Below are 26,386 nucleotides of genomic sequence, written 5' to 3' on the forward strand. Positions count from 1 at the left end.
AACTTAAATTATCTTTATTTTCATAAATTTTACAATTAATTCCTGTGCAAAAAATTTTAAATGACATATTTTTCAAAAGGTTAACTTAATATTTATGGAAATAACTTTTTCTAACAATAAACCCTTCCCTTTATAGTGCCAGAGTGGTAGACAAGTAAAGCTAATATTACAAAAGTTGGTTGTAAACTAACAAGTTAATATGACTGCAATGTTGTTTATATTTTATTTAAACTTTAAAAATGATTTTTTACAGCAAGGTCATTTAAAATGTCCTATAAGAGTTTATGCACAAAAAAGAAAGCATGTTTGTTTTCATTTTTGTGCATGACCTCTTATAGGGCAGTAAAGAAAAGGTAATTGGTGTTTTTCAAATACCCATTGATTTTGATGACTCAAAGATTCCTAGTGGTATTTTTAGGACTTGTAAAACAACCATATGAAGATGTGATAATGGAGAAAATATTTAATTACCACAACTCTTTGATTTTTCCACTATCAAACCAACAAAATATACTTGTTCATCAAACTATATTTGCCTCATCTGCAATATTACCCAAATAAAGGCAAACTCTAAGCATCCTTAATCAGTGCCAATCATCTCAAAACAGCCAGAGAAGAACCAAAAGAGATGCTTAAAGTGCTTCTCAATCCTTGGCAAAAGACCTCCACACCATTCCTCTTAAGGTATCATTATTATCAATCACTTTTTGTTGATTGATAATAATGATACCTTGCATGAAGTTAGTTATCAAAAACTTATATGATTAAATCTTTTTTATTCATGCAAAATACCTGATATTTGGCTAGTGAGAAAATAAATTAACACCTCCAGACAGGCAAAACTTTTTGAAAAAAGCTGATGTATGCTTATTGCAATATTGGCTTTTTAGAACGTGGTATGTTAGTATGGAAAAGTATCAAATGAATAAAAATACGTAAAAAATAACCTCTTGCTTACTCTTGTAAATAGCTGCTAGAAATATGTCTTGCAAACAAGCTCCTGCATATCATTATTATTTCATCATTATGAACCAATATTCTATTTTGTTAGAGATGTATATTTTGATATGCAGGAGCTTTTTTAGTGGAAAAAACCAAAATGCCTTATGAAAAGTATAAAGTCTAATTTTGTGAGCTTTATTGCTTGAAATTTTTCTGTTCATTTCAAGTTCTTCAAGTTTTATGAAGATCAACTCTTTAGAACCTTGTTTGAAAGTCAAAGACATGATTCAAGTGCAGATGAATACCAGTCTTTCTATCTTGGGAATAAAGAAACAAGCATCAACATTAAACAACCTATCAGAACATAGGAATGTGGAAAAAAACTTTGTTTCCAAGTTTCAGGCACTTAGAAAAGAACTTACCAATGATTTCACTGTCAGCAATATTTTTTTTTCCAAAGAAGAAGATCTCCCATGTCAAAATGTTGTGGCCCACTGCACAAGCTTGAGCAGTCTTCTAAAAAAAATCCTTCCTTTTAAGACTGTGTCAGGTGATTAGATGGTGAAGCTAGAAATAGAAGGAGATAGAGGTTTTCTCAAGGTAAGCATGGATGTAATATCTGACACACAAAATATCACCTTAGATTTACCTCTTTTAACCCAATGCCTCACTGAGAGTATTTTCAAGTACTCTGGTGTAAAGTGTCAGCTTTTGATTACCATTTGTAAGGACCTTCCAGAGACATAACGCAATATTTCAGCAATTCTTAACTTGATTGAGATTGATGATCTAAAATTTGTCCTGACTTGTGATATGAAGTTGGCTAACATTCTTTGTGGACTCCAATCACATTCTAGCTCTCATCTTTGCTTTTGGTGTGAAATTGATTCAAATCAACTTAAAAAATGGACTCTATTCAACAGGCTTACCAAAACTATCTTGATTCAGGAGCTCAACCAAGAAAGCTAAATTGTTCAATAATGTGGTTCATACACTATTTATCAAGTTGAAAGAGAATGATCTTGTTCTTAATGTGATTCCACCAATAGAGCTTCATTTGTTCATTGGTGTTGTAAACCATCTCTTGAAGGCTATGTGTTGTAATAATTCATTGTATAAATTTATTGTGTAGTTCATTTTATATTCCTTTATTAAATTACATAATAGTAAAAGTCTGCATTTAATGAGCATTTCTGATAGCCCATTAGATCGAACTCTAATGCTTTTGGTCAGCAAACTTTTTAGCCATTCATGTACTGTTACTGAGTCAGCAATATTTTTATGCATGACATCATTGATTCTCCATAGCCAGGCTGCATCCTCAATTATAGCACCATCATATTCTAGAACAACTCCCATTGCCATGCTACTTGCATCACACCACAATATTGCTCCATTGTAAATCCCTTCAGCATCCCATATCCCTTTTACAGGATAGCTCAACTCCAATTGAAATAGTATTTCGACCAACCATGACTGTGCTTGATCCCCAATTAATCCCAAACTTCTACCGTGACTATGTCTTCTTTTTATCTGGAGCTAGCATAATCTTCTCTTCAAAGTGCATAAATATTTTGGGTGGATCCACATGTAAAGAGCATGTAACTGTTTAGACATGCTTGCCAATTGAGTCCAACAGTTTTAGCCAGACACAGCTTGCTGGAGAAAAAAAACTTTTTCCTTAACTTTGTTAGGAAGAAACGAAGTTTTTATTAAGATTTTATTATCAATAATGTCACTTTTCATAAATAATTAAATATAAAAAGATGTTTTTTGTTTTGCTATGGAATATTTTGAACTCTGTTACTTAAAGTAAGTTCTGCTTTATTATTCATCAGGGGCAGCTATTAGAAATTTATGTTATTAAACTAAATTATATGGATTTGAGATATTATGTGTTTTAAGAATAAGAAGTTAATTGACCTGGTAATATCTCTAAAAGTTAAATTGCTCAATGGAGATAATCATAAAAGAAAACTTTATAATAAGTTGAACAACAAATGTAGCAAGCGTGTAGTTAGAATGAAACATTCATCAAAATAAAGTATTTAAGAAACATTACTTGGCATAAAATTTTTTTTTTTTTCATTTAAAGCATTTTTTAAAAGAATAATCTAAAGGTACAAAGAGCAATGTGCAACGGATGACAAATAGTTATATGCAATGTTTGACAACAAACATTGGTCAAATATTTAATGAGAAAATTTTTCTAATTGTCTGATAAAGCTTTTTTTAAGAATCATTCTATTCAAATACTTTGTCTATAATATATATTCTCCATGAAATATTTCTCAATGAAGCTTCATGAACAGTTATGATTAATCATTTATCACATATTTCCACTTGCTTGAGTTTTCTACTAAGTGTTTAAATAAAACTTTCAAAGCTCTCAATAGTCTTTTATTTATGTTTTTAAAGCTATATTTATTAGATAAAGACTCTAACAAAAATAGTTTTTCTATTCAAAGATATCAAACTTTGTTTCTTAATGACATAAGATTTAAAACTACCACCAAACTTTTCATTTGGTTTTTGTTCAACTTTTGCTAATTAGTCACTGCAAGTCTAATAACTTGTTTCAATGCCAACCATTTTTTAGTCACTGATGTGTTCTTCAACTGGTTAACAATAAATAAATACATTACTTTCCTTTTGAATTAAAGAATAACTTATAGAAAGTACTTCTAAAGCTGTGTTATTTTGCTGCAATATTAACTTCAAAAAATAACTTCAAAAAGCTCTGAGTATATAAAGAGACGAAAACAAGTATACACTCAGGTTGTCTTTTTTTAGCTTGAGCTGGTGATGTTGGAAGTGCATTCAAACTCCATTAAGCTTTGAGACATTACTAATTTTAGTACTATCAATAAAAGGTTTAAAATTTAAAAATAATGTTGAATAAAATTTTATGTGTACAAATACTATTTCATAAGATGTGCTAAGTTTAATGTGGAGAATAAATCTCTATAAAGTTAAAAACTATTAACTTATCTTTAACAAATGCTTTTAAAGTATTGTAATACATATTTTTCATACTATTTATAACTGTTAACTATAAAAAAGAAATCTAGTTTATACAAAAAATACCTGGCATTTATAACAAATTTGACGACTTGAAAAGTTACTGAACGAGCAGGTACTGCATTGCCAATCAGGACCATTTCCTCTGTTGGGAGGTGGCCATCCTTTTCCTCTGTTGGAAGGCGGCCATCCTTTTCCTCTGTTGGAAGGTGGCATAGATAAGATATCTTAAAATAACATGTAAATTTTTTAAAAATAACAAAAATCTGCAATAAAAGGCAAGATAATGTGAAATTTATGATACAACAGTTTGTTAGAGTTATGCAACTTTAATACAAAAAAAAGTTTTAAATGAAAGTTTTTTAATAAAAACTGAAAACCATGCAGTATTAAATTATTTATCTATAGAAAGAATGGCACAATTTGAATAAGAATGCATTTTATCAAGGCTTGAGAGGCCATCTAAATTTTACGGTTACATCCTCCAGAAGTTTAGGCCTGAAAATCTCCAGCAATAATATGATAGAAAGATATTTTTTTTAAGTTCAATCTAATAAAACTACAATATCAGACTTTAACTTGCATTAAGTGTTAGTCAATCTAAGAAGATAAAGGTAAAAGTATAATAAAATGTTAACTGTAATCTTGCTCTGGCAATTAATACTGTGATTGCTTGTTAAAAGGTGTGAATGGAGCAGTACTTAGTATTTGGTTTGTCTTTGTCTAGTGATGACCACTATTCCCAAGCTGAACTTGAAAAGATGTCATCTTTTGCATGTATATGACCTTTTTACTCACCAACATACATTTTCTTCCATTTCTTCACCATTATTGTTCTGATTATTAATTTCTAATTTTAAATCATTCTATCAGTAATCATTCACTTTTTTTTACCATTATGGTAGCATTATTCACACTCATTTACATATTCTTGGTTATCAGAACTTACAGCTTCTTTAGAATTGGCTTCACTTTTGTATCACATACCCTTGCTTCCCCTTTTTATTGCATGACACCTAGAGTTTGAACAATAATTTTTCTAGAAAAACAATATCCAAGCTAAATGCTTTTTCAGCACATTCTAATTCTTTTTAGTTAGGATTGAAATTTTATTTCTAATTGCTTTACAGTTAAAAGTAATTTAAGCTTTTAGCAAACTGCATTACCTTCTATACCCTTGTTTCTGAAGTCTCTTTAAATGATTAAACAGTATTAAATTGTGTGTACTAATTTCAGTTCTAAGATTGTAGCGCCTTTTTTTTAAATCTACTTTTTTTTTGTTTGGTCAACCAATCAATTTCCTTTTTAGTCTATATTTTTTTTTTTTAATTTAGATTGCTTTTACTTTCATTATAATGGTTGAATAAGTTAAAAGTGGAAAAACTTACTTTACATAAGATTAGACAGAAATATCTATCATGAAATGTCTGAAGCAGTCTTACATGATTATTTTTCAGAATTAACAGAAATCATAAATCAAAAGTAAGAAGATGAAGAATATTGTAAAGAATATGGAACTTTGAAGAATTTCTTGCCCTTTGACTTTGGTTTTCAAGAACTGGGATTAATTTTCAATATATTTGTCAAAGCAGGTATAAAACCAAAGTTCATTTATATTATAGAAATAAAAAAAAAAAAAAAAAAAACTATTTTTGTTGTTTTCTTAAAACAATCAAAAGCAGGAAAGAGCAAACTTTTAATTAACAGGAAATAAGTTTGAACTTTTTATTAACAGGAAATAAATTTGAACTTTTTATTCAATTGTTTGAATGTGATTTATATGGTATTTACAACATTTATATATATCTACACTAAAAAAAACAAACAAACTAAGTTTATATTTAGTAGGTTTTTTGAAAATGGGCTATAAAACTTCATTTATTTCAAAAAATGGATTTCTTTAATTCTATAAAATAAATTTGCAATTTGTTCATCGGTAGCCTTTTATCTTTTAACTTATAAAGCAACAATGGCTTCTGTTTTGCAAGTCACAAAGTATCTTAAGCTTAAACAAGTTAGGTAATTGTCAGACAAATAAATAGAGAGCAACATATTCAGAGCTATTTGTATATAATGGATGAGCTAAGGGACATTTTATTTTCATTCCAATTGAAAATTAATACAATATATTAGAAAATTTGAGAAAAAAAATTTTTTTCTTAAGTTACGAAAATCGAGAAGAAATCTATTAATGTTAAAGAAAAATTTATTAATGTTAAAAAATCAGAAGTGAAATAAAATACCTTTGAGAAAAACAGCAACAATATCGGAAAACAAACAAGATGGCAAAATAAGAGTTTTTGAATTTGTCTTAACTTAAAACTTCTTTAAAAGGTTATAGTGTCAAATGAGCTTCGTTTATGACAAACTTTATTTTCAAAAGCACTTTCAACGCACGGGTGTCTGCATCTTCAAGTATGATTGGTTATTTTATTCTATATGTCAAAAAGTTTTAACTAACTTTGTATTTCCATGCATTTTAAAACTTTTATGAAAATTAGTAAATCAAAAATTAATTAGAAGTTTTATAAATATATAAACGCAATATTTAAAATAGTAACGGCACACTCAACTCACTTTTAATAAAAACTCAACCATATTTATTTAATAATTCTCAGAAATAACATAATTCCGAGAAATGCTGTTACGCATCGCCTCCACAGAGCTGCTCAAGAAAGATAATACTTTGGTTTATAGACGGGTTTAAATGTTTACATTATTTTGCGCATGCGTATTTTGCTGGCAGTATAGAAAAAACAAAGTATCGAATTTCACACACAAACTAAAGGTATTTAAACTGCAACAAACTAAGAAATATGCCAGATAATTGTTGTGCTGTTGGTTGTAGTAATGTTAGAACAAATTATAATGATATCAAAAGAAGCTTCTACAGAATACCAGATAAAAAACAAGTCGAGAAACGCAAATTATGGCTATTAGCAATTCGAAGAAAAAACTGGTCTGAAAAATCCATAGAATGTGCTAGACTTTGCAGTGATCATTTTATTTCTGGTAAATATTTATAGATTTTTTTATTTTTTTTTTTATTGATCTTTTTTTATATATACTTTGAATAAACATTGGATATAGAGCATAAATCAAATATTCTTTTTGTTAAATTGTCCTCTAATTTGAGATTTGGTTTATTATAGGAAAAAAGTCTTCATACAAAAGTATTTCAAAAAACAATGCAAAGGTTCGATTTTACACTGGTATGAGTGCAGAAAACTTTATCTGGCTATTTGAAAGAATTAAAAACCATGTCAAAAGCTTTTCAAAAAAAATATCTTTAGAAGACCATTTATTGTTGGTTTTAATGCGATTACGTAGAGGATTATTTATAAAAGATCTTGCTTTCAGGTTTTCATTAAATTATGGTTTGGCATCAAAAATATTTAGATGTTGGATTGTTGTTATAGCAACTAGACTTAAATTTTTAATAAATTGGCCTGACCGAATTGCAATGAGAAAAGTTTTACCTCGTTGTTTTTATAATTTCAGAAGTTGTATTTCAATTATTGACTGCTTTGAAATATTTATACAAAGATCCCTAGGACTAAACTCTAGGGCTCAGTCTTGGTCGTCGTATAAAAATAGTAATCCAATTAAATATCTTATAAGTATCACCCCAACAGGTTCTGTAAGTTTCTGTTCTGAAGGCTGGGGTGGCCGTGTTTCAGATAAACAGATTACAATACAGTCAGGTTTTCTCAACATGCTTGAAAATGGTGATCTTATTCTAGCAGACCGAGGCTTCCGAATTGAACAAGAAGTCGCAACAAAAGGTGCAATATTAAAAGTACCAGCTTTCACAAAAGGAAGAAGTCAACTCTCTGCTAAAGAAGTAGATAAATCTAGGCAACTTGCTAATGTAAGAATTCACGTAGAGCGAGTTATTGGACGCTTGAAAAAATTTGACATTTTGAATGTTAAATTACCTATAAGTCAAGTTGATTTATTAGATAACATTGTTTTTACTATTTGTGGACTTGTAAATATGAGTAATAGTGTTGTTGTTTAACTGAAAAACTGGCAAAAAGTTTACTTTATTTTTATTTTTGATTCTTGTTTTCTATCCTTGCAAGTTGGGCAAAGCCATGGTTTTTTGGGTGCATGTTTTATACTGACACACGAGTAATGGTACCATTCAATTTTGCAGTTTGGACTATCACATTCAATCATTGGATAAAAACTTGGTTTCTGGCAAAGACAGTATTTTTTCTCTTCTAATTCATTTTTTGGGTCTTTCTTTCTGCATAATAGTTCTGGAAGTATCACTTCTATGAAAACACTATTCAATTTTTCCAGTAATGTTTTACAAAAATTGTCATCTCTTTCGACTCTCAATAAAAATGTATCTCCTTTTTTAAGTCTATTACTCCATACAAAAAAGTCACAATAAGTTCGACCTGTTACATACATCTGATGCTGCATTTGATAGTAATATTTATGTTCTTTTAATATGTTGCCATAAATATCAATTGGACTTCCTTTATCCTCTTTCCATCCATCAAGACCATTCCTAAATTTAAATGGGCATTTAATTTCTAAAACTCCAGCGCCATGACATTTACATTCAACAAAGCCATCAGGACTTGCTCCTAAAAATGGATTTTCAATATTAATGTACAATCCAGCACCAGTCAAGCGAAAATCTTTGTGCTCTGCTGCTAATAAAGTGTTGTAGCACTTCCTGGCGTGTTCCTCGTTTTTCTTACCGTAGTTTAAAGCAGATAAGTTTGGGATTTGTTTATACTGCATTATTTCATAAATAAAGTTTAATGATGGGTTTTCAATATCAGTGCAAAATGCTTGTTTTGATATTGAAGCTGTAATACGATCTGCTCTATGTAAATGCCAAATTTTATTATTACTTTATGTCATAGTAACCATAGCAAGTTGTTCAAATTGTTTTTGATAACTAAATTTTTTATACTCACTAAAACGCTGTTTTGAAATATTTTTAACTTCATCTAAAGAGTTATTAACAATTGATGGATCGTATAATAGTATAATAATAGGTTAAGGGCTCTGGCAAATTTGTGCGATCATCTTCATCAGCTGAATCTGTTTCACTATTATAACTAGTGCTTGATAACCAGCCTATACATGTAAACACTGCTGCTTTTGGTGAAATCTTAAAAAGAGATTCTAAATCTTTTTTATCTTCTTGTGAAATCGGGGCACCGTGGTGTGTTGTGAATCCTTTAAGCATGTAATTAGCAGGTGGCTCTATACATGGCACTTTTGCATTATGTTTTGGCCGCTTGAGGTTCATATACTTCAATGGGACTGGTTCAGCCTTAGTTCTTGATTTGTTCCAATTGCACAGTTTACTTGTGCATGCTGTTTCCTCATTTAGTTCCAGTTGAACACAAGCTTGTAATTTGAACAATAGAGCAGCAAGATGGCTACAGGCTGATCCAAGTCCGGCCATACAGGAGCAATTACCGGTCAAAATCCAGCCCTTTTTATGCAGTGCAACCCAAACGCTGTAGTCCTCGTGTCTTTGTCCTTGCCGCTGACTTGGCAGAACCTATAAACAACCATAATTAAAAAAAAAAATGTAAATAGTTACTAAATAATTTCTTTAATACATTACCTTAGTTTTCAAGTAACAGTAGTCAGTGTTTTTGATTTTATGATAAAAAACATCATGAACATGCCCAGAAACAAAGAAGTTGTATGCTTCTAAAGACTTATATGCTCTTATATTCTCTCTGGTGAATCGACTAGGTGTGTCAATAAGGTAGAGTTGTATATCACCAAGTGATATATTAGGGAGCAGTGTCACATTGTTTTGCCAGTCATCAATTGATAATGGATCTGGCAAGACCGATCCGTTTCCAAGAGTTAATTTTTCTTTGTATTTTACTTGCTCTTCATTGTTAAGAGTTTGAAAATATTTTGATTTACTCCACATAATAAATTTTTTTGAAGCTATTTAAATAATATATATAAAATTTAATATAGTATTATAAATTATTATACTTGATAATATATAAAATATACTAAATTTAAATTTTATATTAGCAGAATGAAACTTGTTATGCGGTTGTTTATGTTTATTTTCTAAACTGCCGAAACCGCGTGGGACTGGGGAATAAAAACAAAACGCGTCATCACGCAACCCGTCTATAACTATCAATATAAAACTCCATTAAAGGTTATCTATCGGAAATAATTCAGTATATAAATAAACTTAAGATTAAAAAGTTTGCGCATTTGACATCAGTTGGTTTTATTGTTAAATTTAGATACATTTCGAGCTGAAATATATTCCTAATATTAGTGTTCTAAATTTACGCTTACTAATAATACTTAATAAAAAATCATAGCTAGACTTGTATTAGACAAAAATAGACAAAAATAGTATAGACTTGTTTAGAAGCAATGAGTCAGTGAAGGTAAAAGCTGTGATGGAGTTTTTTCGCAACTTTAATTCACATATATATGTATATATATCAGTGGCGTATCTTGGGTAAATAGCGCCTGGGGCAAACACCGATCTCGCGCCCCTTCTCCCCCACATAAAGTGCTTAATTACAATTTTTTAATAAATGATGACACAAACTTTTAGTAAAACTTTATTATTCATTATAAATAAACAATTTGTTTATGTAACATACATTACAAATTTATTTTTCTAGCTTTAATTGCTGCAAATTTCTTAATAACATTGTCAAAATCATTTTCTTCGGTAATTTTTCGCTCTATGCTTAGTAAAGCGAGATCACAGAGACGGCTCTGGCCCATCGAAGCTCTCAAGTAAGAGTTAATCAGTTTAAGTTTACTGAATGATCTTTCACAACTAGCTACAGACACAGCTATTGTTAGCAATATTTGCAATGCTATACGCATATTAGGGAAAACGTTTTCGTCTCCATATTAGTAGTATATATTTGCGGGTTCTGGCGCATTGATACCGTAATATATTGGGGGGTCTCGATGTTATTTCCAAGATGGCGCCGGTTGTAAATATAAAAATAATCACGTTATTTGTATATTTGTTTTTTTTTTATTCTGTCAAAGCCTCTTGAATCAATTTTCTTACCGTGTTTTGTAGTGTCCGATGGCGAAGGTGGTGTGATCATTTTGGATGATTCTTTTGTCGTCGTTAGCGCTGAGTGCGACTTTGTTGATTTCTTCGGTGTAATTTTCATGAAGATGAGATCGGATAACGTTCATGGTGGCAAGTTGTTCATTTCCGTTCATTAAGCAATCGTAGTAATGTTGATGTTTGATGCGATTTTTAACGACATTATTTTTGACGCCTTTGCATTTTTTGTGTTCTTCTTTATGTATGGTGTAAGAGTATAGCTTGGGTCGAAGTCCAACAAATTCTGTGATTTGCTTCCCACCTGCTTCGTCTTTGAATTTTCCAATGACCTTTTTATTTTTAAACCCAACGTCAAATCCAAAGTTTTGAACGGCAGGATGATCTTTAGGAAATTCGCTCGTGTCAAATTTAGCTTCAACATCGTTAGCAATGTCTTTATAGAAATCTTCCGTTTGTATTTCGTAAAAGAGTGAGTCTGTGTCGGTCATGAGTAGTTTTAAGCGATCACCGTATTTAGGTTTCATGTAGTCATAGTGGTGCTGAAACATTAAAATTTTGCTGTTGTCTAGGATGCTCATTCCTAAGTAGACAGGTTTGTTGTAAACCAGCTTTTTTCTCTTCATGTGTACCGCGATTAAGTTTTCATCAAAAATGGTGAAGCTTTCGAATTGAGGTTTTTTGGATAATTTCAAGGCTTCTTTTCTTGTGGTGATCAGTCTAACGTCAACATGCTTTTCGATGTTTTCCATGGTTTTTCCAAAGACAGCGTTGTTCATGAGTTTGAAAAATTCCTTATCAGATTCGAAGGATGTTTCTGTTCTCTATTTTTGGTATTGAAATCGATGTATGGTTTCATCCAAGGTTCTTCTCTAAAGGTGTAACCTCGATGAATTTTGGTAACGATCAAGCCCATTCGTTCATAGAGTTTTAGGATTTCATGATGAACGACGTATTTTTCCTTGTTGTTTAAATTGGGAACCAGCTTTTCTACTTTTCCAATGGTTAATCTTTCAGGAGCCAAAGGATAATCGTTGTGTAAATCGTGAAGCTCTTCAGGATAGGTTAAATCAACTTCAAGAACGCAAGGCATAGATTTCCAATGGTTGAGTTCATCATCGGTCATCCATTTGAATCCACCAACGGGAAGAGGTTTGCTCATGGCCCATCCGTATAAATTATTGGCATCCTGGTATTGTAGAAATTTCGATGGTTGTGAAGGGTCATAGTCTTGCATGTATTTGTTGTTAGCAGTTCCATATCGGTTGGAGATCATGCTGATTCCGCCACGTATTCCTTTTTGAGTCATGCGAAGCATATCAGGATCGCTAAAAAGTTCAATTTCAGCTTCGGTCTTTTTATAGCAAGCTTGCATACCGAGTCCAGGACAGGTGTAATACCAGGCGGGATCTTGTTCGTAGCTTTCTATGCACACGTTTCTAAAATTTTCAATAACGTCTGTCTGAATGAGCACGTCTGAGATGTTGTACAGTTCGTGGTATTCTTTAAAGGTTTCGCAACCAAATACATTCCAAACGTTTTGTGCATGAGCGTATTCTTCATCAGTGATGTGTTTATCTTCTAGTCTGGAATAAAAGTCTTCTTTTGAAGGCAATTGCGTTTCGGAAAACTTTTCAATGGAGTCTACCCAGTCATAAGGATAAATGCCTTTTTTTCTTATCAAGTTGAACTGTCCATCTTCAGGATAATGTTCTCTAACGTTTATGCATTGTTCATCGGTTAGATTTTTAGTTAGTTTTTCTAAAGGGTTTGACATAAACCTGTAGCTGTCTAGAAACCTCATTTCTTTCATTACTTTTTGAGGTTTACCTTTTTCATCGATGTAGTCTCTTACTTTGATTTTTTTCGAGAAGCTGATGTAATTTTCTTCATTGTTGGGTATGCAAGTTAGCTTTCCGTCTTTTCCAGCTAATTTCTTGATAAACAAGTGACTATCGTAACCAGACAAATTGTGTAAAAAAATGGGTATGAAACTTGGGATTTGATAATCAATGTTGAATTGTTTGTGAGCAGCACCACGGTACTTTCCAGTCAAATGACAGTGATCCCACACTTTGTCACCGTTTAGATCCTTTTTGCAAATGTGACATTCGGTTGCATCTTTAAACTTCTTTTTATCCTCATCCGTCTTGAGTTTCTTTTCTTTCCATTGTTTTTGCAGCGAATCGCTTTTATTCCAAATCTCTGTAAGGTCTGCTTGAAGCTTGGTGATAAACTTTTGTGCCACGTCATCCTCATCGCTTTCTGCTGTGTATATGACTGGCTTTCCCTTGTAAATGGTTTCGTCGAAGCATTTGATGAAGTAGCTGAACGAGCTTGGAACATGCTTTTGATATTTTTTGGTGTACGACTGTTTTGAGTCAGGGGTGCAAGTGTTGACAGGTTTGGTGAAGCATTCAAAGTCTGCATTAACCACAAACGGAACTCTCATGGACATGTTGTAGTTTTTAAACTGAACGGTGGTTCCTTCTTTAGGAAGTTCAATTCGAACAGAGACGTGTTTATAGCAGTCTTCTTGATGTTTTTTAAGCTTTTCTTCTTGGTCATATGCTTGCATGCAATTTCTGCAAATGTGATGTTTTCTTTTTCCTTTTGTTATTGAAGAGCTAACCAATCGGTCTAAGTTTTTAATGAGGCAGTAATGGTTGGTGTCTTTGTTTGAAATGAGCAGCAAATCGAAATTATGCTTTCGATCTAAAAATTTGGATATTCGTAAAGGATGGATTATTTTTTCTTCGTATCCAAAGACGTTGATGCTAATATCTGGATTGTTTGCTTCAAACTTGTTGATAACTTGAGTAAGAGAGACAGGAAATTCCATTCCATTCAAATTAAGCTCTTCCGATTTCAGAATCAAGTCTTCATCAATTCTTTCGTTGTCTCTATTTTTCATGTTAAGCGCCCTGGTGACACTCCACATAAAGCATTGATTGTCATCGTTTTTCATGTTGATGATTGCCTTTTTACTTTTTAAACTGGGAGTCAGCTCTATGTAGGAAGAACCGCTGAAAGGTATCCAATCAATCATGTTAACTTCTAATCTTAAAATTTTGTTGACTCTCCAATTGGATCCTTCCTTGTTGTAGTTGGACATGTTTTCAAGAATTCTTTCTTTCCATGTTTTAAAGCTTTCTCCTTTGTCTGTTGATTCGAGAATAATTTCGTATATGGATGGAAAGACCACAGTGCGAAGATTTTCTTCTCCAGTAGCAATATTCACACGCACCATTTCGCAGACTAAAACAAGGTTCGTTTTTGTGTTTTTTTTAATGACTTTGATGGCAGCCTCTTTAACCATGTTTAAAAAGGCTTCAGGGTCTTCGTATCGAACAGAGGGGGTGTATGAAAACTGCTCAGTGACGTGTTTTATCGCATGATTAGTCAACTCAAACTTTATTTGTGGTTTGTAAACTGCTGATTGCGCGATCGTTTTGAGAGCCAATGATTTGAGAGATCCCACCGTTCTCTTCACTTCGTTGCCCACATTGCTCACTGTTTTCTTCACCGATTCGGGAACGTAGGGATCAATGACAGAGAGCACTTGGTTAAAACCGTTGTAGACAGCTGTTGCAATCCTTGAAAGCCAACCAGGCCTAGGAGCAGGAACCGGTTTTGGAGCAATGACGTTTGTTGAATCAACAACAGGTGTGTCAAGGATGGATGGTTCATTTCTTACCACACTTTTTTGCAAGCGAGCAGGTTCGAAAGAAATCAAGTCATTGGAAACAGGTCTCGGAGCAGGCACAGGTCTCGCCTCTGTCGTGCGTATACGAGGAGCAGGAATGGGTCTCGGAACACTTTCAATAGCTGCAATGAGCTCAGCTTTTCTCATTCTTGAGATGCCTTTAACACCACGGTCTTTGGCAATCTCTTTTAACGCTTTCATATTTCGTTTATCCATTTTATTAAGGAGAGAAAAAATTCTTTAAGCCAATTCAATTTTTGTCGCGATCAAAAAAATTTTTTTATTTTCAGCAAAAATTAAAAATCACGTTACGACTTAATGATTTGATAACCATGTCTATTGTCAAAGTATTTCCAGTAGTGACCCGTTTCTTTTCTTAATTGGTAATGAGACTTGTATTCAGTCACCTCACCCGTTTCCACATGGGTGATTTTATAAGCGAAAGGATGATTTCTGATGTTTTCAAGTCTTTCCCATTTTGGATCGATAGGCTTTTTCTCTTTTGGCTTACGCGTTCTCGGCCTTCCCAAAGGTTTTCTTTCTTTCGCCTTTTTCATTAATTCGTCTCTATCAATCAAATTGTTTTCATGTGCAATCAATATCAAAGTCAACAAATTGTTTGATGTCTTGTTAACACCATTTTCCTTCAACAACTCTCTCAATTCCTTTTTTGTGTAATTCATTTTTATTACTGAAAGATTTTATTCTTCTTAATTCAATTTTTTTCAATTCTTCGAAAAGAATCAAAAATCGCAGATTTCAATGGACCTAAAGGATCTTAAAAATCAGTGCATGCGTCAACATATGGTTCATAATCTATATTTGAATCTGAATCTGAGTCATCTTTTCTGTCGTAATAATCTTCTTTAAATTTTTTTGAAAGTTTACATAAATGCTTTTTCATTTTTTTTTCTTCAACACTCAATTCTTTTTTTTGCTCATTAAAAAGACAAATCATCTCATTAAAAGCATCCACGAATGAATATATTTCATAGCGCTTCATACTCATGATCTTTTCATTAAAAGTTTTTCTGTATTGAAACGTAAGAAATGAAAAATCTTCGAATAATTGACACAAACTTTTCAAGTCTTTTTGCGCTTTCTGTTGAATTGCTTTTAAAAGATCCTCTTTTTTCATTTCATCATAATTCTCCACTTTTAGGTCTTTGGCGGTTTTCTGCAATCCTTTTTTATTCAAAGATTTTTCTGTAAACAAGTAACAGGTGAATATAGCATGCGTGCTCCAAATCTTGGCTTCCATCTTATCAACCATATTTTCAACAATTTTATCGACCATATTTTTAACCTTTTCACGGTACTTTTTGTTCCTCTTATTAGTAATTGAAAATGTAAAACTTATCATGTCCATCATATCTTTATTCGTTTTATCAATGAATGAAAATGCTGACTCTATAATCTCTCCATAATTTATAAATTTTCTATAATTACTGATCAAAAATGTTGTTGGTTCTTCAACATGCTCCATGATTAACTTGTCACCCAATTCATCAAATACAAAGGTTTCATCAATAACTTTTGTGTTGTTCTCCATCTTTTCTTGCTGCGTTTTTTCTTTCACTCGAATTCAATTTTTCGAGATGATCACTTCCACGGAGTTCCAAGCAGCAGGAGCGCAAAACCTTCCCAATCTCCTCAAATTCATTTTTCAACATTTCTTTATAAGCTTCAAAATCTCTTTCCATCCGTCTTCTCATATCTTCCAACTCCATTTCTTCTTCATCATAAGAATAACTGCTCATTTTTTAATGGACTCGAAAATTTCTTTAACTCGAATTCATTTTTTCAGCAAACATCTTTTGATTCTCCGAAGAGAATGAAAAGAAAAAGCAGCGATTACCATCTCTTTACTCTTCTCGATCTTACACTCACCTTTCTCAGAAAAGCCTTTCTTAGAAAAGTCTTTTTTCTCAATCTTTCTTTTCTTAGAAAAGCCTTGTTTCTCAATTTTTCTTCTATTATAAATTCCACTCGATCAAAGCCGTCCAATACCATTTCGTCAATGCAAATCTTCTTATATTTCTTTTTCAATCTGTCGTTCAATTCATCCAAGGATTCGTTTTCATTTCTAAACCTTTCATATATTTCTTTCAGACTATCAATTAAGTCGCGCACCAATTCATATCCAATGAATTCATACTCATTTTTAATGTCTTGCATGTCTTTTTCAATGTATAACACATCTTCCACCGTTGAATTTTCTCTAAGTGAAGTCAGACGTCCTATGAAATTGCTACGTATCTCTTGCAATCTTAACAGTTCGTCAGCACTCGTGTAATTTAGTTCTTCTTCTACGAGATACCTAAAATACGCTTCAGGGGATTCATTCTCTAAAACGCGCTTCACTTCTTCCAGATCATTCCTTAATGCATCATCATTTTCACCGGCTTCATCCATGTCTGTTTCAAGAGCAATCATACCTTCCAACGTTGGGTTTTCTCTTAGTGCAATCATTCGTGCTATGAAAGGACTCTGTCTTTGATTTTTAATCCTTGAAGCCGATTCAATCATTCTATTATAAAAATCAAGATCAGATTCATTTTCATTTTGAATCCTTTTTAAGACTTCATTCAGATCATCCTCTAGTTCATCGCATATTTCTTTTCCAGCTTTCATCACGTCAAGTTGAAAGATTATCACACCTTCCAAAGTCGGGTTTTCTCTGAGTGCAATAAATTTCTCTCGTATTTGCTCCATCTTTTTTTTGCTGCGTCATTTTTTTAACTCGAATTCAATTTTTTTTTCAGCAAAAAGGAAAGCATTCGAATTTTTGAAGCATCGTCTCCATTTTCATTTTTGCTGACATTTTCTTCTTTTCTTCCAAATCGAAGTCCATTTCAAGAACGCGCTTGTCGATCGCTCTCAGCTTTTCTTGCTTGCTCAAATGAACCCACTCTCTGTTGTGCTCTTTGATTTTTTTCTCCATTCGAGAAAAGTCGTCCTCTTCTTTTTCTTCCCACAGCATCGCGTAAAGCTCGTCTCTTTTTTCATCGCTGTACGTTTCAGGAACTTTGAACCGTCTTAGAATTTCCACGGATCTGAACGCAAGAACCTCGAGTTGCTTTTTCTTTTTCTCATCAGTCTCTCTTAGACTGCACTCCAGAAAAAACGGGTGAAACGTCATTTTTTATTTAACGATCTCGATCTTAATTCCTTTTTCATCTATTTTTCCGTTTCGCTTCTCAAAATAATTGTTGCCGTGTCCCGTCTCTTTCATCGGTTTGTAAAGAGATCCATATTCGGTCACCTCCCCTGTTTCTGCATGAGTCATCTTCACAGTCACGGGATGGTTTCGAATCGATCGCAGTCTTTCGTATTTGGGATCGATCGGCTTGACATCCTCCATCATCGCATTTTTGTCGATCAAATGGTTTTCCAGCGCAATCATCGCCAAACCCATTTTGCTTTTCGACGTTTTCGAAACGCCATTCTCGATAAGTAAATTTTTCAAATCCTTTTTCACATATTTCATCTTTTTATTAAATGTCCATTTTTTTTTTAATAAATGACGCTCATCTTGTTGCCGTCAGATTTGAGAGCCAACAGCTTGTCTGAAATGACAATGGCAAAGGCCTGAGTGTCTGCAGGAACGTTGGCATTGAAGACAGCCTTAATTTGCACATCCAACACGGTTGATTTTAACCTCTCAGCCTGCTTGCTCACGTCAAAACAGAAAAGAGGACAAATGTACCTGTAATTTTGAGCTGTCAAATTGGGTTGAGCGAGTATTTCGTGAACACCAAAAATCTTGTGGAAAATCTTGCACGAGTCTCTGTAGATCCTTGAAAATTTGTTGTTGTTAAAGTCAATGTCGTAATCCACAGCAGGATACCTCTCGCTGTTTAAGGTGACATACATGTTCTTCAAATTGCAATGGTCAAAAACGGATGGATTTAAATCTTGACTGCCTTCTTTATTGGTCTGGAATCCAACAATGATGTATCTCGGTCGTTCGCTGGCCGATCTTGCACTCAGTCTCCAACTGAACGTATTGGACACTGGAACAGCAATGGTGTCGCACTGTCGAGATTTAAACACTAATGGAGCCTCCACTTTGGACTCGATGAGCTTGTACAAATTGTTGCTTGCCATGACGGATGTGTTGACATGAGGCATGAACAAAGACAGTTTGCTCAAGGTGACTTTTCCTGCGGCTGTGTCTGCGCTCTTGAAAATGGCATCCGTGTCGCTTTTTCTCACAAGGGTTATGGTGTGCTTGAATCCGTAAAGAACTTTTTCGTAATCATCGCAAAAGCCAAAGATGTGATTCAAAGGAATGCAAAATGAAAAGGTGCCTTTATCCGCTGGCTTCTTAATGATGTAGTCTTGTCTTGCGTTAAAACCGCTATTATTTGCAAGATCAGCAAGGGCAGTGGTGTCTCTTTGCCACAGCTGATTCATTCCTTCTGACACTTGAAACTCTACAGGATATTTTATGAAACCCAGCATGGTGCTAGCTTGACCTGGACTGTATACGGTTTCAATCTCCTGATTCGACAACTGGTAAGAAATCTGACTGAACAGGTGCATGATACCAATGTTGGCAAGAGCAACTGCATCTGCATCCGCATAGGAGGTTCCGTCCGCTTTGGTCAACCTTCCTTCAATCAAAAGGTACGACTCATAAGGATGCGTGAACAAATCTTGCTGCTCAATGTTGATTCTGATCTCACCGGGAGTGTTTAAATTAATGCTGACCGGCTCATATTCGTGAAACTCATTTCTTTCAATGGTCTCATCGACGATGACTTCTTCTGTAATGTTTAAAATATCTGCCATTTTTCTATACCAAAGAAAAAAATTTTTCATCTGATTCTTCATGGGATTTTAAGCCCTCTTCCCATCTTGACGAGGTCTTGGATCCGGATGGCGTTTTTCTTGGAAAGAGACCCTCCAAGAGAGGAATAATCGCTGCTGACGTTTTGAGCTTTTGGAGCTGCTGCAACCATCCCTGAAATAATGTCTTTGCTTTTTTGAGTCAGCTTTTGAGGATTCGAAGAATTTTTAGGAGTTCCAGTCTTGGCATACACCTTTTCTAAAGCCTTCTTGCCTTGATCAATAGCCACATCCTTTGCAGTCACAATCGCCGAAGAAGCCAATTCTTTACCAGCTGATTTGGCAGCGGTGATCGCTTCACTTCCCAACTCGCTTTTTGCCATTTTCTGAGCCAAAGTTGAAGCGGCTCTCGATGCGCTAGACGCTGCTGCTCTTTTTAAAAAGTTTCGAAACGTATCCATGATTCCGCTTCCTCCAACAACGTGTTTCTTAACATATCTGTTACTGTAAATGATCATTTTTTAAATACACGAAAAAAAATTTTTAGATAACTTTCATCATTGACTTGTACTGGTTTTTGCTTATCACTTTTTGTCTCAACAACTCATCGCAAATGCTCACAGCTTCATTTCTCGATCCTGTATTTCCAGCACGACAAGCAGCCACGCTCAATTCAAGCTTTTCCACCAACGCATTCGGATCGCTCGGGAGAACAATCACTCCTGAACCTTTCTTTCCCTTGTAAATACGCTCTATTATTTTATCGTATTTATCAGATTCAGCATGCCTTTTATCAAGCTCTTTAAGATCGTAACGAGAAGGAGCTGAAATAGAATCATGTAATTTTTTTTTCTCACTAAATCTCATCAATTTTGCAATAGATACGGAGCCGTCATCTTTTCGAGATTTTAGCTCATTTTTAATAGGGATGATGATTTGATTGTATTTTTCCATCTCTGAAGCTCTGGGCTTGTTATACCTCGCATCCGATTTTACAGCTTCACTCTCTACTAAAATTTTCGAGTAATTAGCCACATCTTCTGCTGTAACGTCCTTTGAAACGTTTGGATTAGTCATCAACTCCCAAAGACCTTTTGTGCCTTCATACTTTTCACCTCCAACAATCATGTCGTTGCCTTCAAACATCACTCCCATTTTTCCAATCGTATATTGATCTTCGCTTTTGCTCAATTCAAACTTGTTATTAAAGCTTCTTTTAGATTTTGCTCTTGAATCTAGCTCCATCAAACTTTTTATGAACTGATCGTTCTCAGGAAGAATAGAAGACTCTCCTGTCGAGTCTAAAGGCTCAGATTTAAACTTAGGTTTAAACTCAGACTGATTCGGCGTCATCATCTCGTCTTTAACCTCGTTTTTAATATCGGATTTTATCTTTTTGAGCGTCTTTTTGTTGCTTTGGATGAGCGGTTTAAACAACTTGCTCACATCCATCTGAAAATTTGCATCTGAAATGTTGTCGTTGATGCTGTTCTGATAAATCCTCTTTCTCCTCTCATTCACTTCTTTCACAATTTCATCTCTTTTATTGGGGTCTTGTATTTTAAAAAAAGACATGGTTTTTAAAATACGATAGAAATTATTTTTCAGAGCTGGTAAATCTATGATTTTTCACCCTTTTTGTAAAAGTTGTTAAACGCTTGAATGGCATCTTCTCGACCTTTTTGGATCAGTGTCTCTTTTGCCAAGTCATCGATTCCGTTTTTGGCTTTTGTTCGTATCTCCTCCATCATTTCTTTAAACTTTTGAAGCTCACCAAGAATCAACTGAAACTCTGAATTGCTTATTTTATTGTCCATCAACGCTTTCGAAATGTGTTCGCTGATCGTGTTCAATTTGGACTCTGCCAACACTTTGATCTTCTCATGCTTTTCCGCTTTCAAGGCAATCCTTTTATTCACTTGGCCTCCAACAGTCGATAAAAAACCCAATCCAATAGCCACACCTTCACACGCAATCGCTACTGGACTGGCAATAATCGTGGACAAAAGTCCTATTCCAGTCGCACCCAATGTTATGCACAATCCCTGCATCGCATTGTCCACATTCGAAATGATCCTGAAAACGCGATGGTACTTTTTGCTGAGATGAACTCGCTTCTTTCTCTCGTTGTCAATCTCTTTCTGAATCTCACCTATCTTTTGAAGACGGTAAACGTGCCCTGAATCATCCAATGGAGCCGTTGGAAGAACTGGATATATTTCTTTATAACTGTTTAAATCCATTTTTTATTAAGGAAAAATAAAAAATTTCTTCCCTGGCGAGGACTCAGAAGAAATTCACAATGCAAAGGCTCTCTCCCTTTTTAATCACAACGTCTTTATCGCTTCTGTTATAAATTTCCATAAAGACGTTATCCACAGACTCTGAAAAAATTAAAAAGTGACTGAAATAATTCAGCTTTAAATTGTTCGCATGTCTCAAATTCACCAAAGCAACACCTCTATCCACTTTAATACCAAACATAAAAACAATCGTCTGCTTGGATAAACGGTTCAACTTGATATCTCTTTGAGCAAATATTTCACATCTGGAACGACGACAAAGCCGTCTAGGAGGATGATCCAAATGATCGTTAAAATAAACGGTGCCTTTCATATTATTCTCGTCAACACAAATGATTCTTCTCATCTTTTTAACAGTGAAGGAAACTTTTTTCGTAATCTTTCTCTTCTCTCTTTTTCATCCTCGTCTTCTTCTTCAAGCAACCATCGAACCCTTTCTTTAGTTTCTACAATGATCAAAAGTCTTTCACAGGTTCTTAAGATCGCTTCGATTTCATCTGACATTTTTAGTTGTGCTGAAATTTATTTAGTTCATTTATAGGCGTAATAAAACACTTGACCGAGAAGAAGGTAAAAGCTTCCAGATTGACCGACTTGCGCATCACCTGAGTTGATAGTGACGACAAGCCTTCTTCCGGATGAAACGCTGGGCATGGAGTCAGCTTCTCCGAAATTTCTGTAAAAAGAGATGGTGGTGGTGGATCCGATGGATGCGGTGGACTGGTACAGCAGCCCAGTCGACTTGTTGTTAAAGGAAGTCAAATTTGCTCCGTTCCATGAGGATAAGTAAAAATCTTCCAATCCTGAGGAGGAAAAGATGCATTTGCTGTTGGCGTCATAACCAGAGAAAGTGTTGTAGTTGTTTGCATTGTAAGGTGTCCATGGACTGAGGACATTGCCTGGAGATGTATTTCCGTCGTACATTCTGACTCGTGACTCCCACCAGTTTCCAGAAGAGCCGATGATGTGCATCCTGATATATTTCAGAAAAACGCCATTTCCTTTTCCATTGGTGTTCAGCAAAACATATTCGTTTCCGTAAGTGGTGCTGAGGTATCTGAACGTTGACGAGTACAATTTAACAGAGGAAAGGAGAGGAGGGATGGTGGTGAATGTGGAAATGAAGGGTTGAATCCAGTAAATGATGGCAGCAGCATTATTATTGACCAACTTGATGGTTAGGTTTGTTGCAAACGGCAAGTCGAGTGTGAAATATCCTCCCAAGGAAGTGGTGTTGAACATGTTGCAACCTTGCAATGAGTTGGCGTAAAATGAGCCACCGAGAGGGGAAAAGAGCAAGTCGCAAGCAAGGGCAGTGGTGTTTATTCCTATTCCTTCCGTGGATGTTGAACTGTTTCCGACTAGAAGCTCTCCGTCAGCTAATATTTGAATGAAGACTTGACCAGGAACATTTGTTCCAGATGTGCTGTATAAAGCCAACCACAGCCTTCTCAGAACTCCAGGACCGTCTGCATAGGTGAAGACTGGTGCGGTGGTTGATCCTGCTACAATTTGAGACTTTAACCCCAAGGATGAAAAGCTTAAATTGGGAACAAATCCTAAAAAATTGGATTTTTTTGTCAAAGCGTCAGCGTAACTTTTTGTCGCTCCGTCTTGTGCGTTTATCGGATCGAGCACGTTGATCAAATTGTGAGAATTTAAATTTAAGTCTGTCGTTCCTCCTGATGCATGAGTGTCCACGTAATTTTTGGTGGCTGAATCTGAAGCTAATGTGGATTTCGCCAAATTGGTCAATTTGTGTGATGTCATGTTGATGTCGACGTAAGAAATATTGTTGTAAGCGACTTTGGTGTCCACATATCCTTTTGTCGCAGCGTCTTTTAAAGCCGTTGGATTGGAAACGTTGATCAATTTGTGGCTATTTAAATCCAAGGCTCCAGTGATCGTGCTCGATCCGTCCACTTTCACATTCATGCTCGAGCTGACGTCGACGTAATTTTTTGTTGCGGCGTCATGCAAATTTGTTGGTTCGTTCAAATTGATCGCCTTGTGAAAATTCAAATCCAAGTCTGCTGTTCCGATCGATGATCCTCCACCTGACGCATGCGTGTTCACGTAATTTTTAGTGGCTGCATCGTGCGAAGTGGTCGGTTCTGCCAAATTAATGATTTTGTGAGAGTTGAAATCCAAGTCTGCAATGATGGTGCTGTTTCCATCTGTTCTGACATACAGATCGCTTGAAAGAGAGGTTGAATAAGGGTTGTATAAATAACGACCCAATTCTGATCTACCAAATTTGTCAATCATTTTTATATGCCTCAGATTTTATTTTTTTACCACAAGGTATTGAGAACGTCCTGAAAGTCAGAGCCTTCCTGTAGATTTTTCAAGACGTAAAGGCACAAGTGACCACAGTAAGAAGTATGACCAAACTGAACTTGCTCGCTGTTGTAATAAACAGGGCTTTTCAGATATTTCACCAATTCAACAAGAGGAGGTTGAGCGTAAGAATCGAAGCTGAATTTCTTATCACCGTCTTTGTACCAGCACACCCAATGAAATCCTCCTGTGTTTGAATCACCCGTGTTAACAATACCGCATTCTTTTCTTCTCGGTTTTTTCGGCAATGTATCTCTTTCAAGAACTCCACAAAAGTTTTTTAGTTTTAACTGTTTTGCAGCATCTATTAATTGAAAGTTGGTTAAAGCCTTGTTAGGTAGTACAATTCCTTCAACGTTGATCATTTTTAAATTCGTGTAAAATTTAAAAATTCGAAGAATTTCCATGGATTCGAAGAATCTAAAAATCACTTGTGATTTCCACGGATCATTCTTCGTCAGATTCATCTAAATCCAAATCACCCATGATGCTTTGAACCAACACAGGAGCATTTTTCATGATGACCACCTCTGGAAGCTTGACTTGAATGGACTCTACCTGCGATCCAATAAAAACACCTTCAATTTTTAAAGACGCAATCGCATAACATCTTTGACGAACATACCTCAATGGATCTGCCATGACAAGTTTTTTACACTCCTTTTTGCAAAACAAAGAAGTAATTCTCTTTTCTTTTGTATACAACTTTCCGAAAAAAATGGAAGATGAACTTTCTGAATTTTTCTTAAAAATGGACAAATCATCTACCATAATCTTTTTTGTTCTTCCTCCTTTCTTCAACAAGGCTGTCTTAAGAACGACTTGCTCACGAAGAAATTTTGTTACTTTCTCAATCACCTCCATAAACTTTTCTTCTTCTGATTCCTCATGAGAAACAAAAGACATGGAATATCCCGTCAGCTCTTTTGTCTTTGGATCCAAATTCTCAAACACACCCAAAGAATACAAAACAGGGGTTCTTAAAATAAAAGGAGCTTTTCCATTTGCATACTCGTAATACAGCGGAATCTTTTGATACTGAATAGGTCTTGTGGCTCCGTAAACCTCCCCAGCCAATAATTTGCTCTTATCAAAATTCTCAATCGTCACAAAGTTCATCTTTTTTAATGGGAAAGAAATTTTTTTTAAATCCTTTTTGGATCCAACGCTTTTACTTTACTCTGCTCCTTGATTTTATTTATTTTTCTTCGAACATACTCAAACACATCTTTGGATGTCATCCCGCTTTTTTCAAAACGAACCTCTCCGCATTTTATTTTCAACTCAAATTCATCCATTCGACGAATAATGGTGAAATCCAAATCATTTTCGAAGCTGTAGAACTTGTAATGGTACTTTTCTTCATAAGGCGAATAATAATACGACTCCTCGTAATCCTCCGTCTTAAGGTACTCGTTGATAAAGGGTTCAAACAAAACCATCATCTTGCTCATTTTTTTTAATGGACTCGAAAATTTTTTTTGTCAAGGAAATGAGCAATATCGCTCGAAAGCAAACGGATCAGCTCTTTATTGTCCACCCACGAATTAACCGAGTCTGGATATCCCAACCATTTCACCAATGATCTGGTCTTGGTCTTGCGAACGATTTTTTCAATCCTGAATATGCTCTGATGCGTCTTTTGCATCTCCTGCTCGTAAAAAGTGCCTTGAATTTCTTCACCGTGAGCATCAGCAATTTTATACGTAGGAGGATCCGTGTACTGAACTTTTGACACGGTAAAAACCTCTTCAGTACATCTCGGCGTATACCCCTTTTCAAAATGAGACTTCTTTTTGGTAATCCGCACTTGATCACCCATTGAAAATTTCGGTTTTGCTGGCAATGCTTGATCCTTTCCATACAGATTCCACCATACCCTACCTTTATTCTTTTCATCACTAGCTTCCACTGGTGTCATTTTGATGGAAGAATGCTTTGTGTTGTTGTAATTTTTCACCATCTCATCTAATACGTCGATGTATTTATTGGTGTTGTTAGCTGAAAAATATTTAAACATCCTCTCTTTCATCGTTCTGTTCCATCGCTCAACGACACAGCTTTTTTCCTCTTTTTCAGTAGAGTACAATTGAACACCCAACGCTTTCACGTGCTTGTTGTAAAATTCTTTTCCTTTGTCTACCCATAATTTGACGCATTTTCTTTCACTGAAGATTTTTTTCAACGATTCAGCCACTTCAAGGCCTGTTTTGCTTTTCAACG

General features: G+C 34.6%; 7 protein-coding genes across 9 annotated transcripts in view; 1 reads left to right on the forward strand and 6 right to left on the reverse strand.

Moving 5' to 3' along the window:
- The window catches only part of LOC149890005 (uncharacterized), a 52,346-nt gene extending 45,946 nt beyond the window's left edge, over positions 1-6,400 (reverse strand). The window contains exons 1-3 of one of the 3 annotated variants that reach the window (XM_090086373.1): positions 6,207-6,326; positions 4,913-4,979; positions 4,030-4,190 (exon numbers count right to left, since the gene is read on the reverse strand). In XM_090086373.1, the coding sequence (XP_089942499.1) occupies positions 4,030-4,179 (150 nt within the window). In that variant the 5' untranslated portion in view covers positions 4,180-4,190; positions 4,913-4,979; positions 6,207-6,326. Of the gene's footprint in view, positions 1-1,364; positions 2,963-4,029; positions 4,191-4,912; positions 4,980-6,206 lie in introns of those variants that run through there. The other 2 variants (XM_090086372.1, XM_090086374.1) reach the window with 2 other exon arrangements.
- A 260-nt stretch (positions 6,401-6,660) lies between these two features.
- On the forward strand, positions 6,661-8,007 carry LOC149890008 (uncharacterized). The gene is made up of 2 exons (XM_090086400.1): positions 6,661-6,975; positions 7,116-8,007. The coding sequence occupies exons 1-2, from the start codon at positions 6,780-6,782 to the stop codon at positions 7,982-7,984; spliced, it is 1,065 nt and encodes a 354-aa protein (XP_089942526.1). The 5' UTR covers positions 6,661-6,779; the 3' UTR covers positions 7,985-8,007.
- Positions 7,072-8,958, reverse strand: LOC149890009 (uncharacterized). Its single transcript, XM_090086401.1, has one exon. It carries the CDS (start codon positions 8,722-8,724, stop codon positions 8,005-8,007), a length of 720 nt encoding a protein of 239 aa, XP_089942527.1. The 5' UTR covers positions 8,725-8,958; the 3' UTR covers positions 7,072-8,004.
- LOC149890010 (uncharacterized) lies at positions 8,948-11,547 on the reverse strand. The gene is made up of 3 exons (XM_090085211.1): positions 11,325-11,547; positions 9,566-9,903; positions 8,948-9,499 (listed from the first exon to the last, which is right to left on the reverse strand). The coding sequence occupies exons 1-3, from the start codon at positions 11,545-11,547 to the stop codon at positions 8,948-8,950; spliced, it is 1,113 nt and encodes a 370-aa protein (XP_089941337.1).
- LOC149890011 (uncharacterized) lies at positions 11,010-16,567 on the reverse strand. Its single transcript, XM_090085675.1, has 2 exons — positions 16,176-16,567; positions 11,010-15,542 (listed from the first exon to the last, which is right to left on the reverse strand). The coding sequence occupies exon 2, from the start codon at positions 14,940-14,942 to the stop codon at positions 11,796-11,798; it is 3,147 nt and encodes a 1,048-aa protein (XP_089941801.1). The 5' UTR covers positions 14,943-15,542; positions 16,176-16,567; the 3' UTR covers positions 11,010-11,795.
- A 1,675-nt stretch (positions 16,568-18,242) lies between these two features.
- On the reverse strand, positions 18,243-19,523 carry LOC149890012 (uncharacterized). Its single transcript, XM_090085212.1, has one exon. It carries the CDS (start codon positions 19,521-19,523, stop codon positions 18,243-18,245), a length of 1,281 nt encoding a protein of 426 aa, XP_089941338.1.
- A 540-nt stretch (positions 19,524-20,063) lies between these two features.
- LOC149890013 (uncharacterized) lies at positions 20,064-21,095 on the reverse strand. Its single transcript, XM_090085213.1, has one exon. It carries the CDS (start codon positions 21,093-21,095, stop codon positions 20,064-20,066), a length of 1,032 nt encoding a protein of 343 aa, XP_089941339.1.
- Positions 21,096-26,386: the final 5,291 nt, after the last annotated feature.

This window comes from Hydra viridissima, unplaced genomic scaffold, assembly GCF_058129835.1.
Source record: "Hydra viridissima isolate aposymbiotic clone 2 unplaced genomic scaffold, HvirCarnegie_v1 scaffold_4, whole genome shotgun sequence".
NCBI classification, from domain to species: Eukaryota; Metazoa; Cnidaria; class Hydrozoa; order Anthoathecata; family Hydridae; genus Hydra; species Hydra viridissima.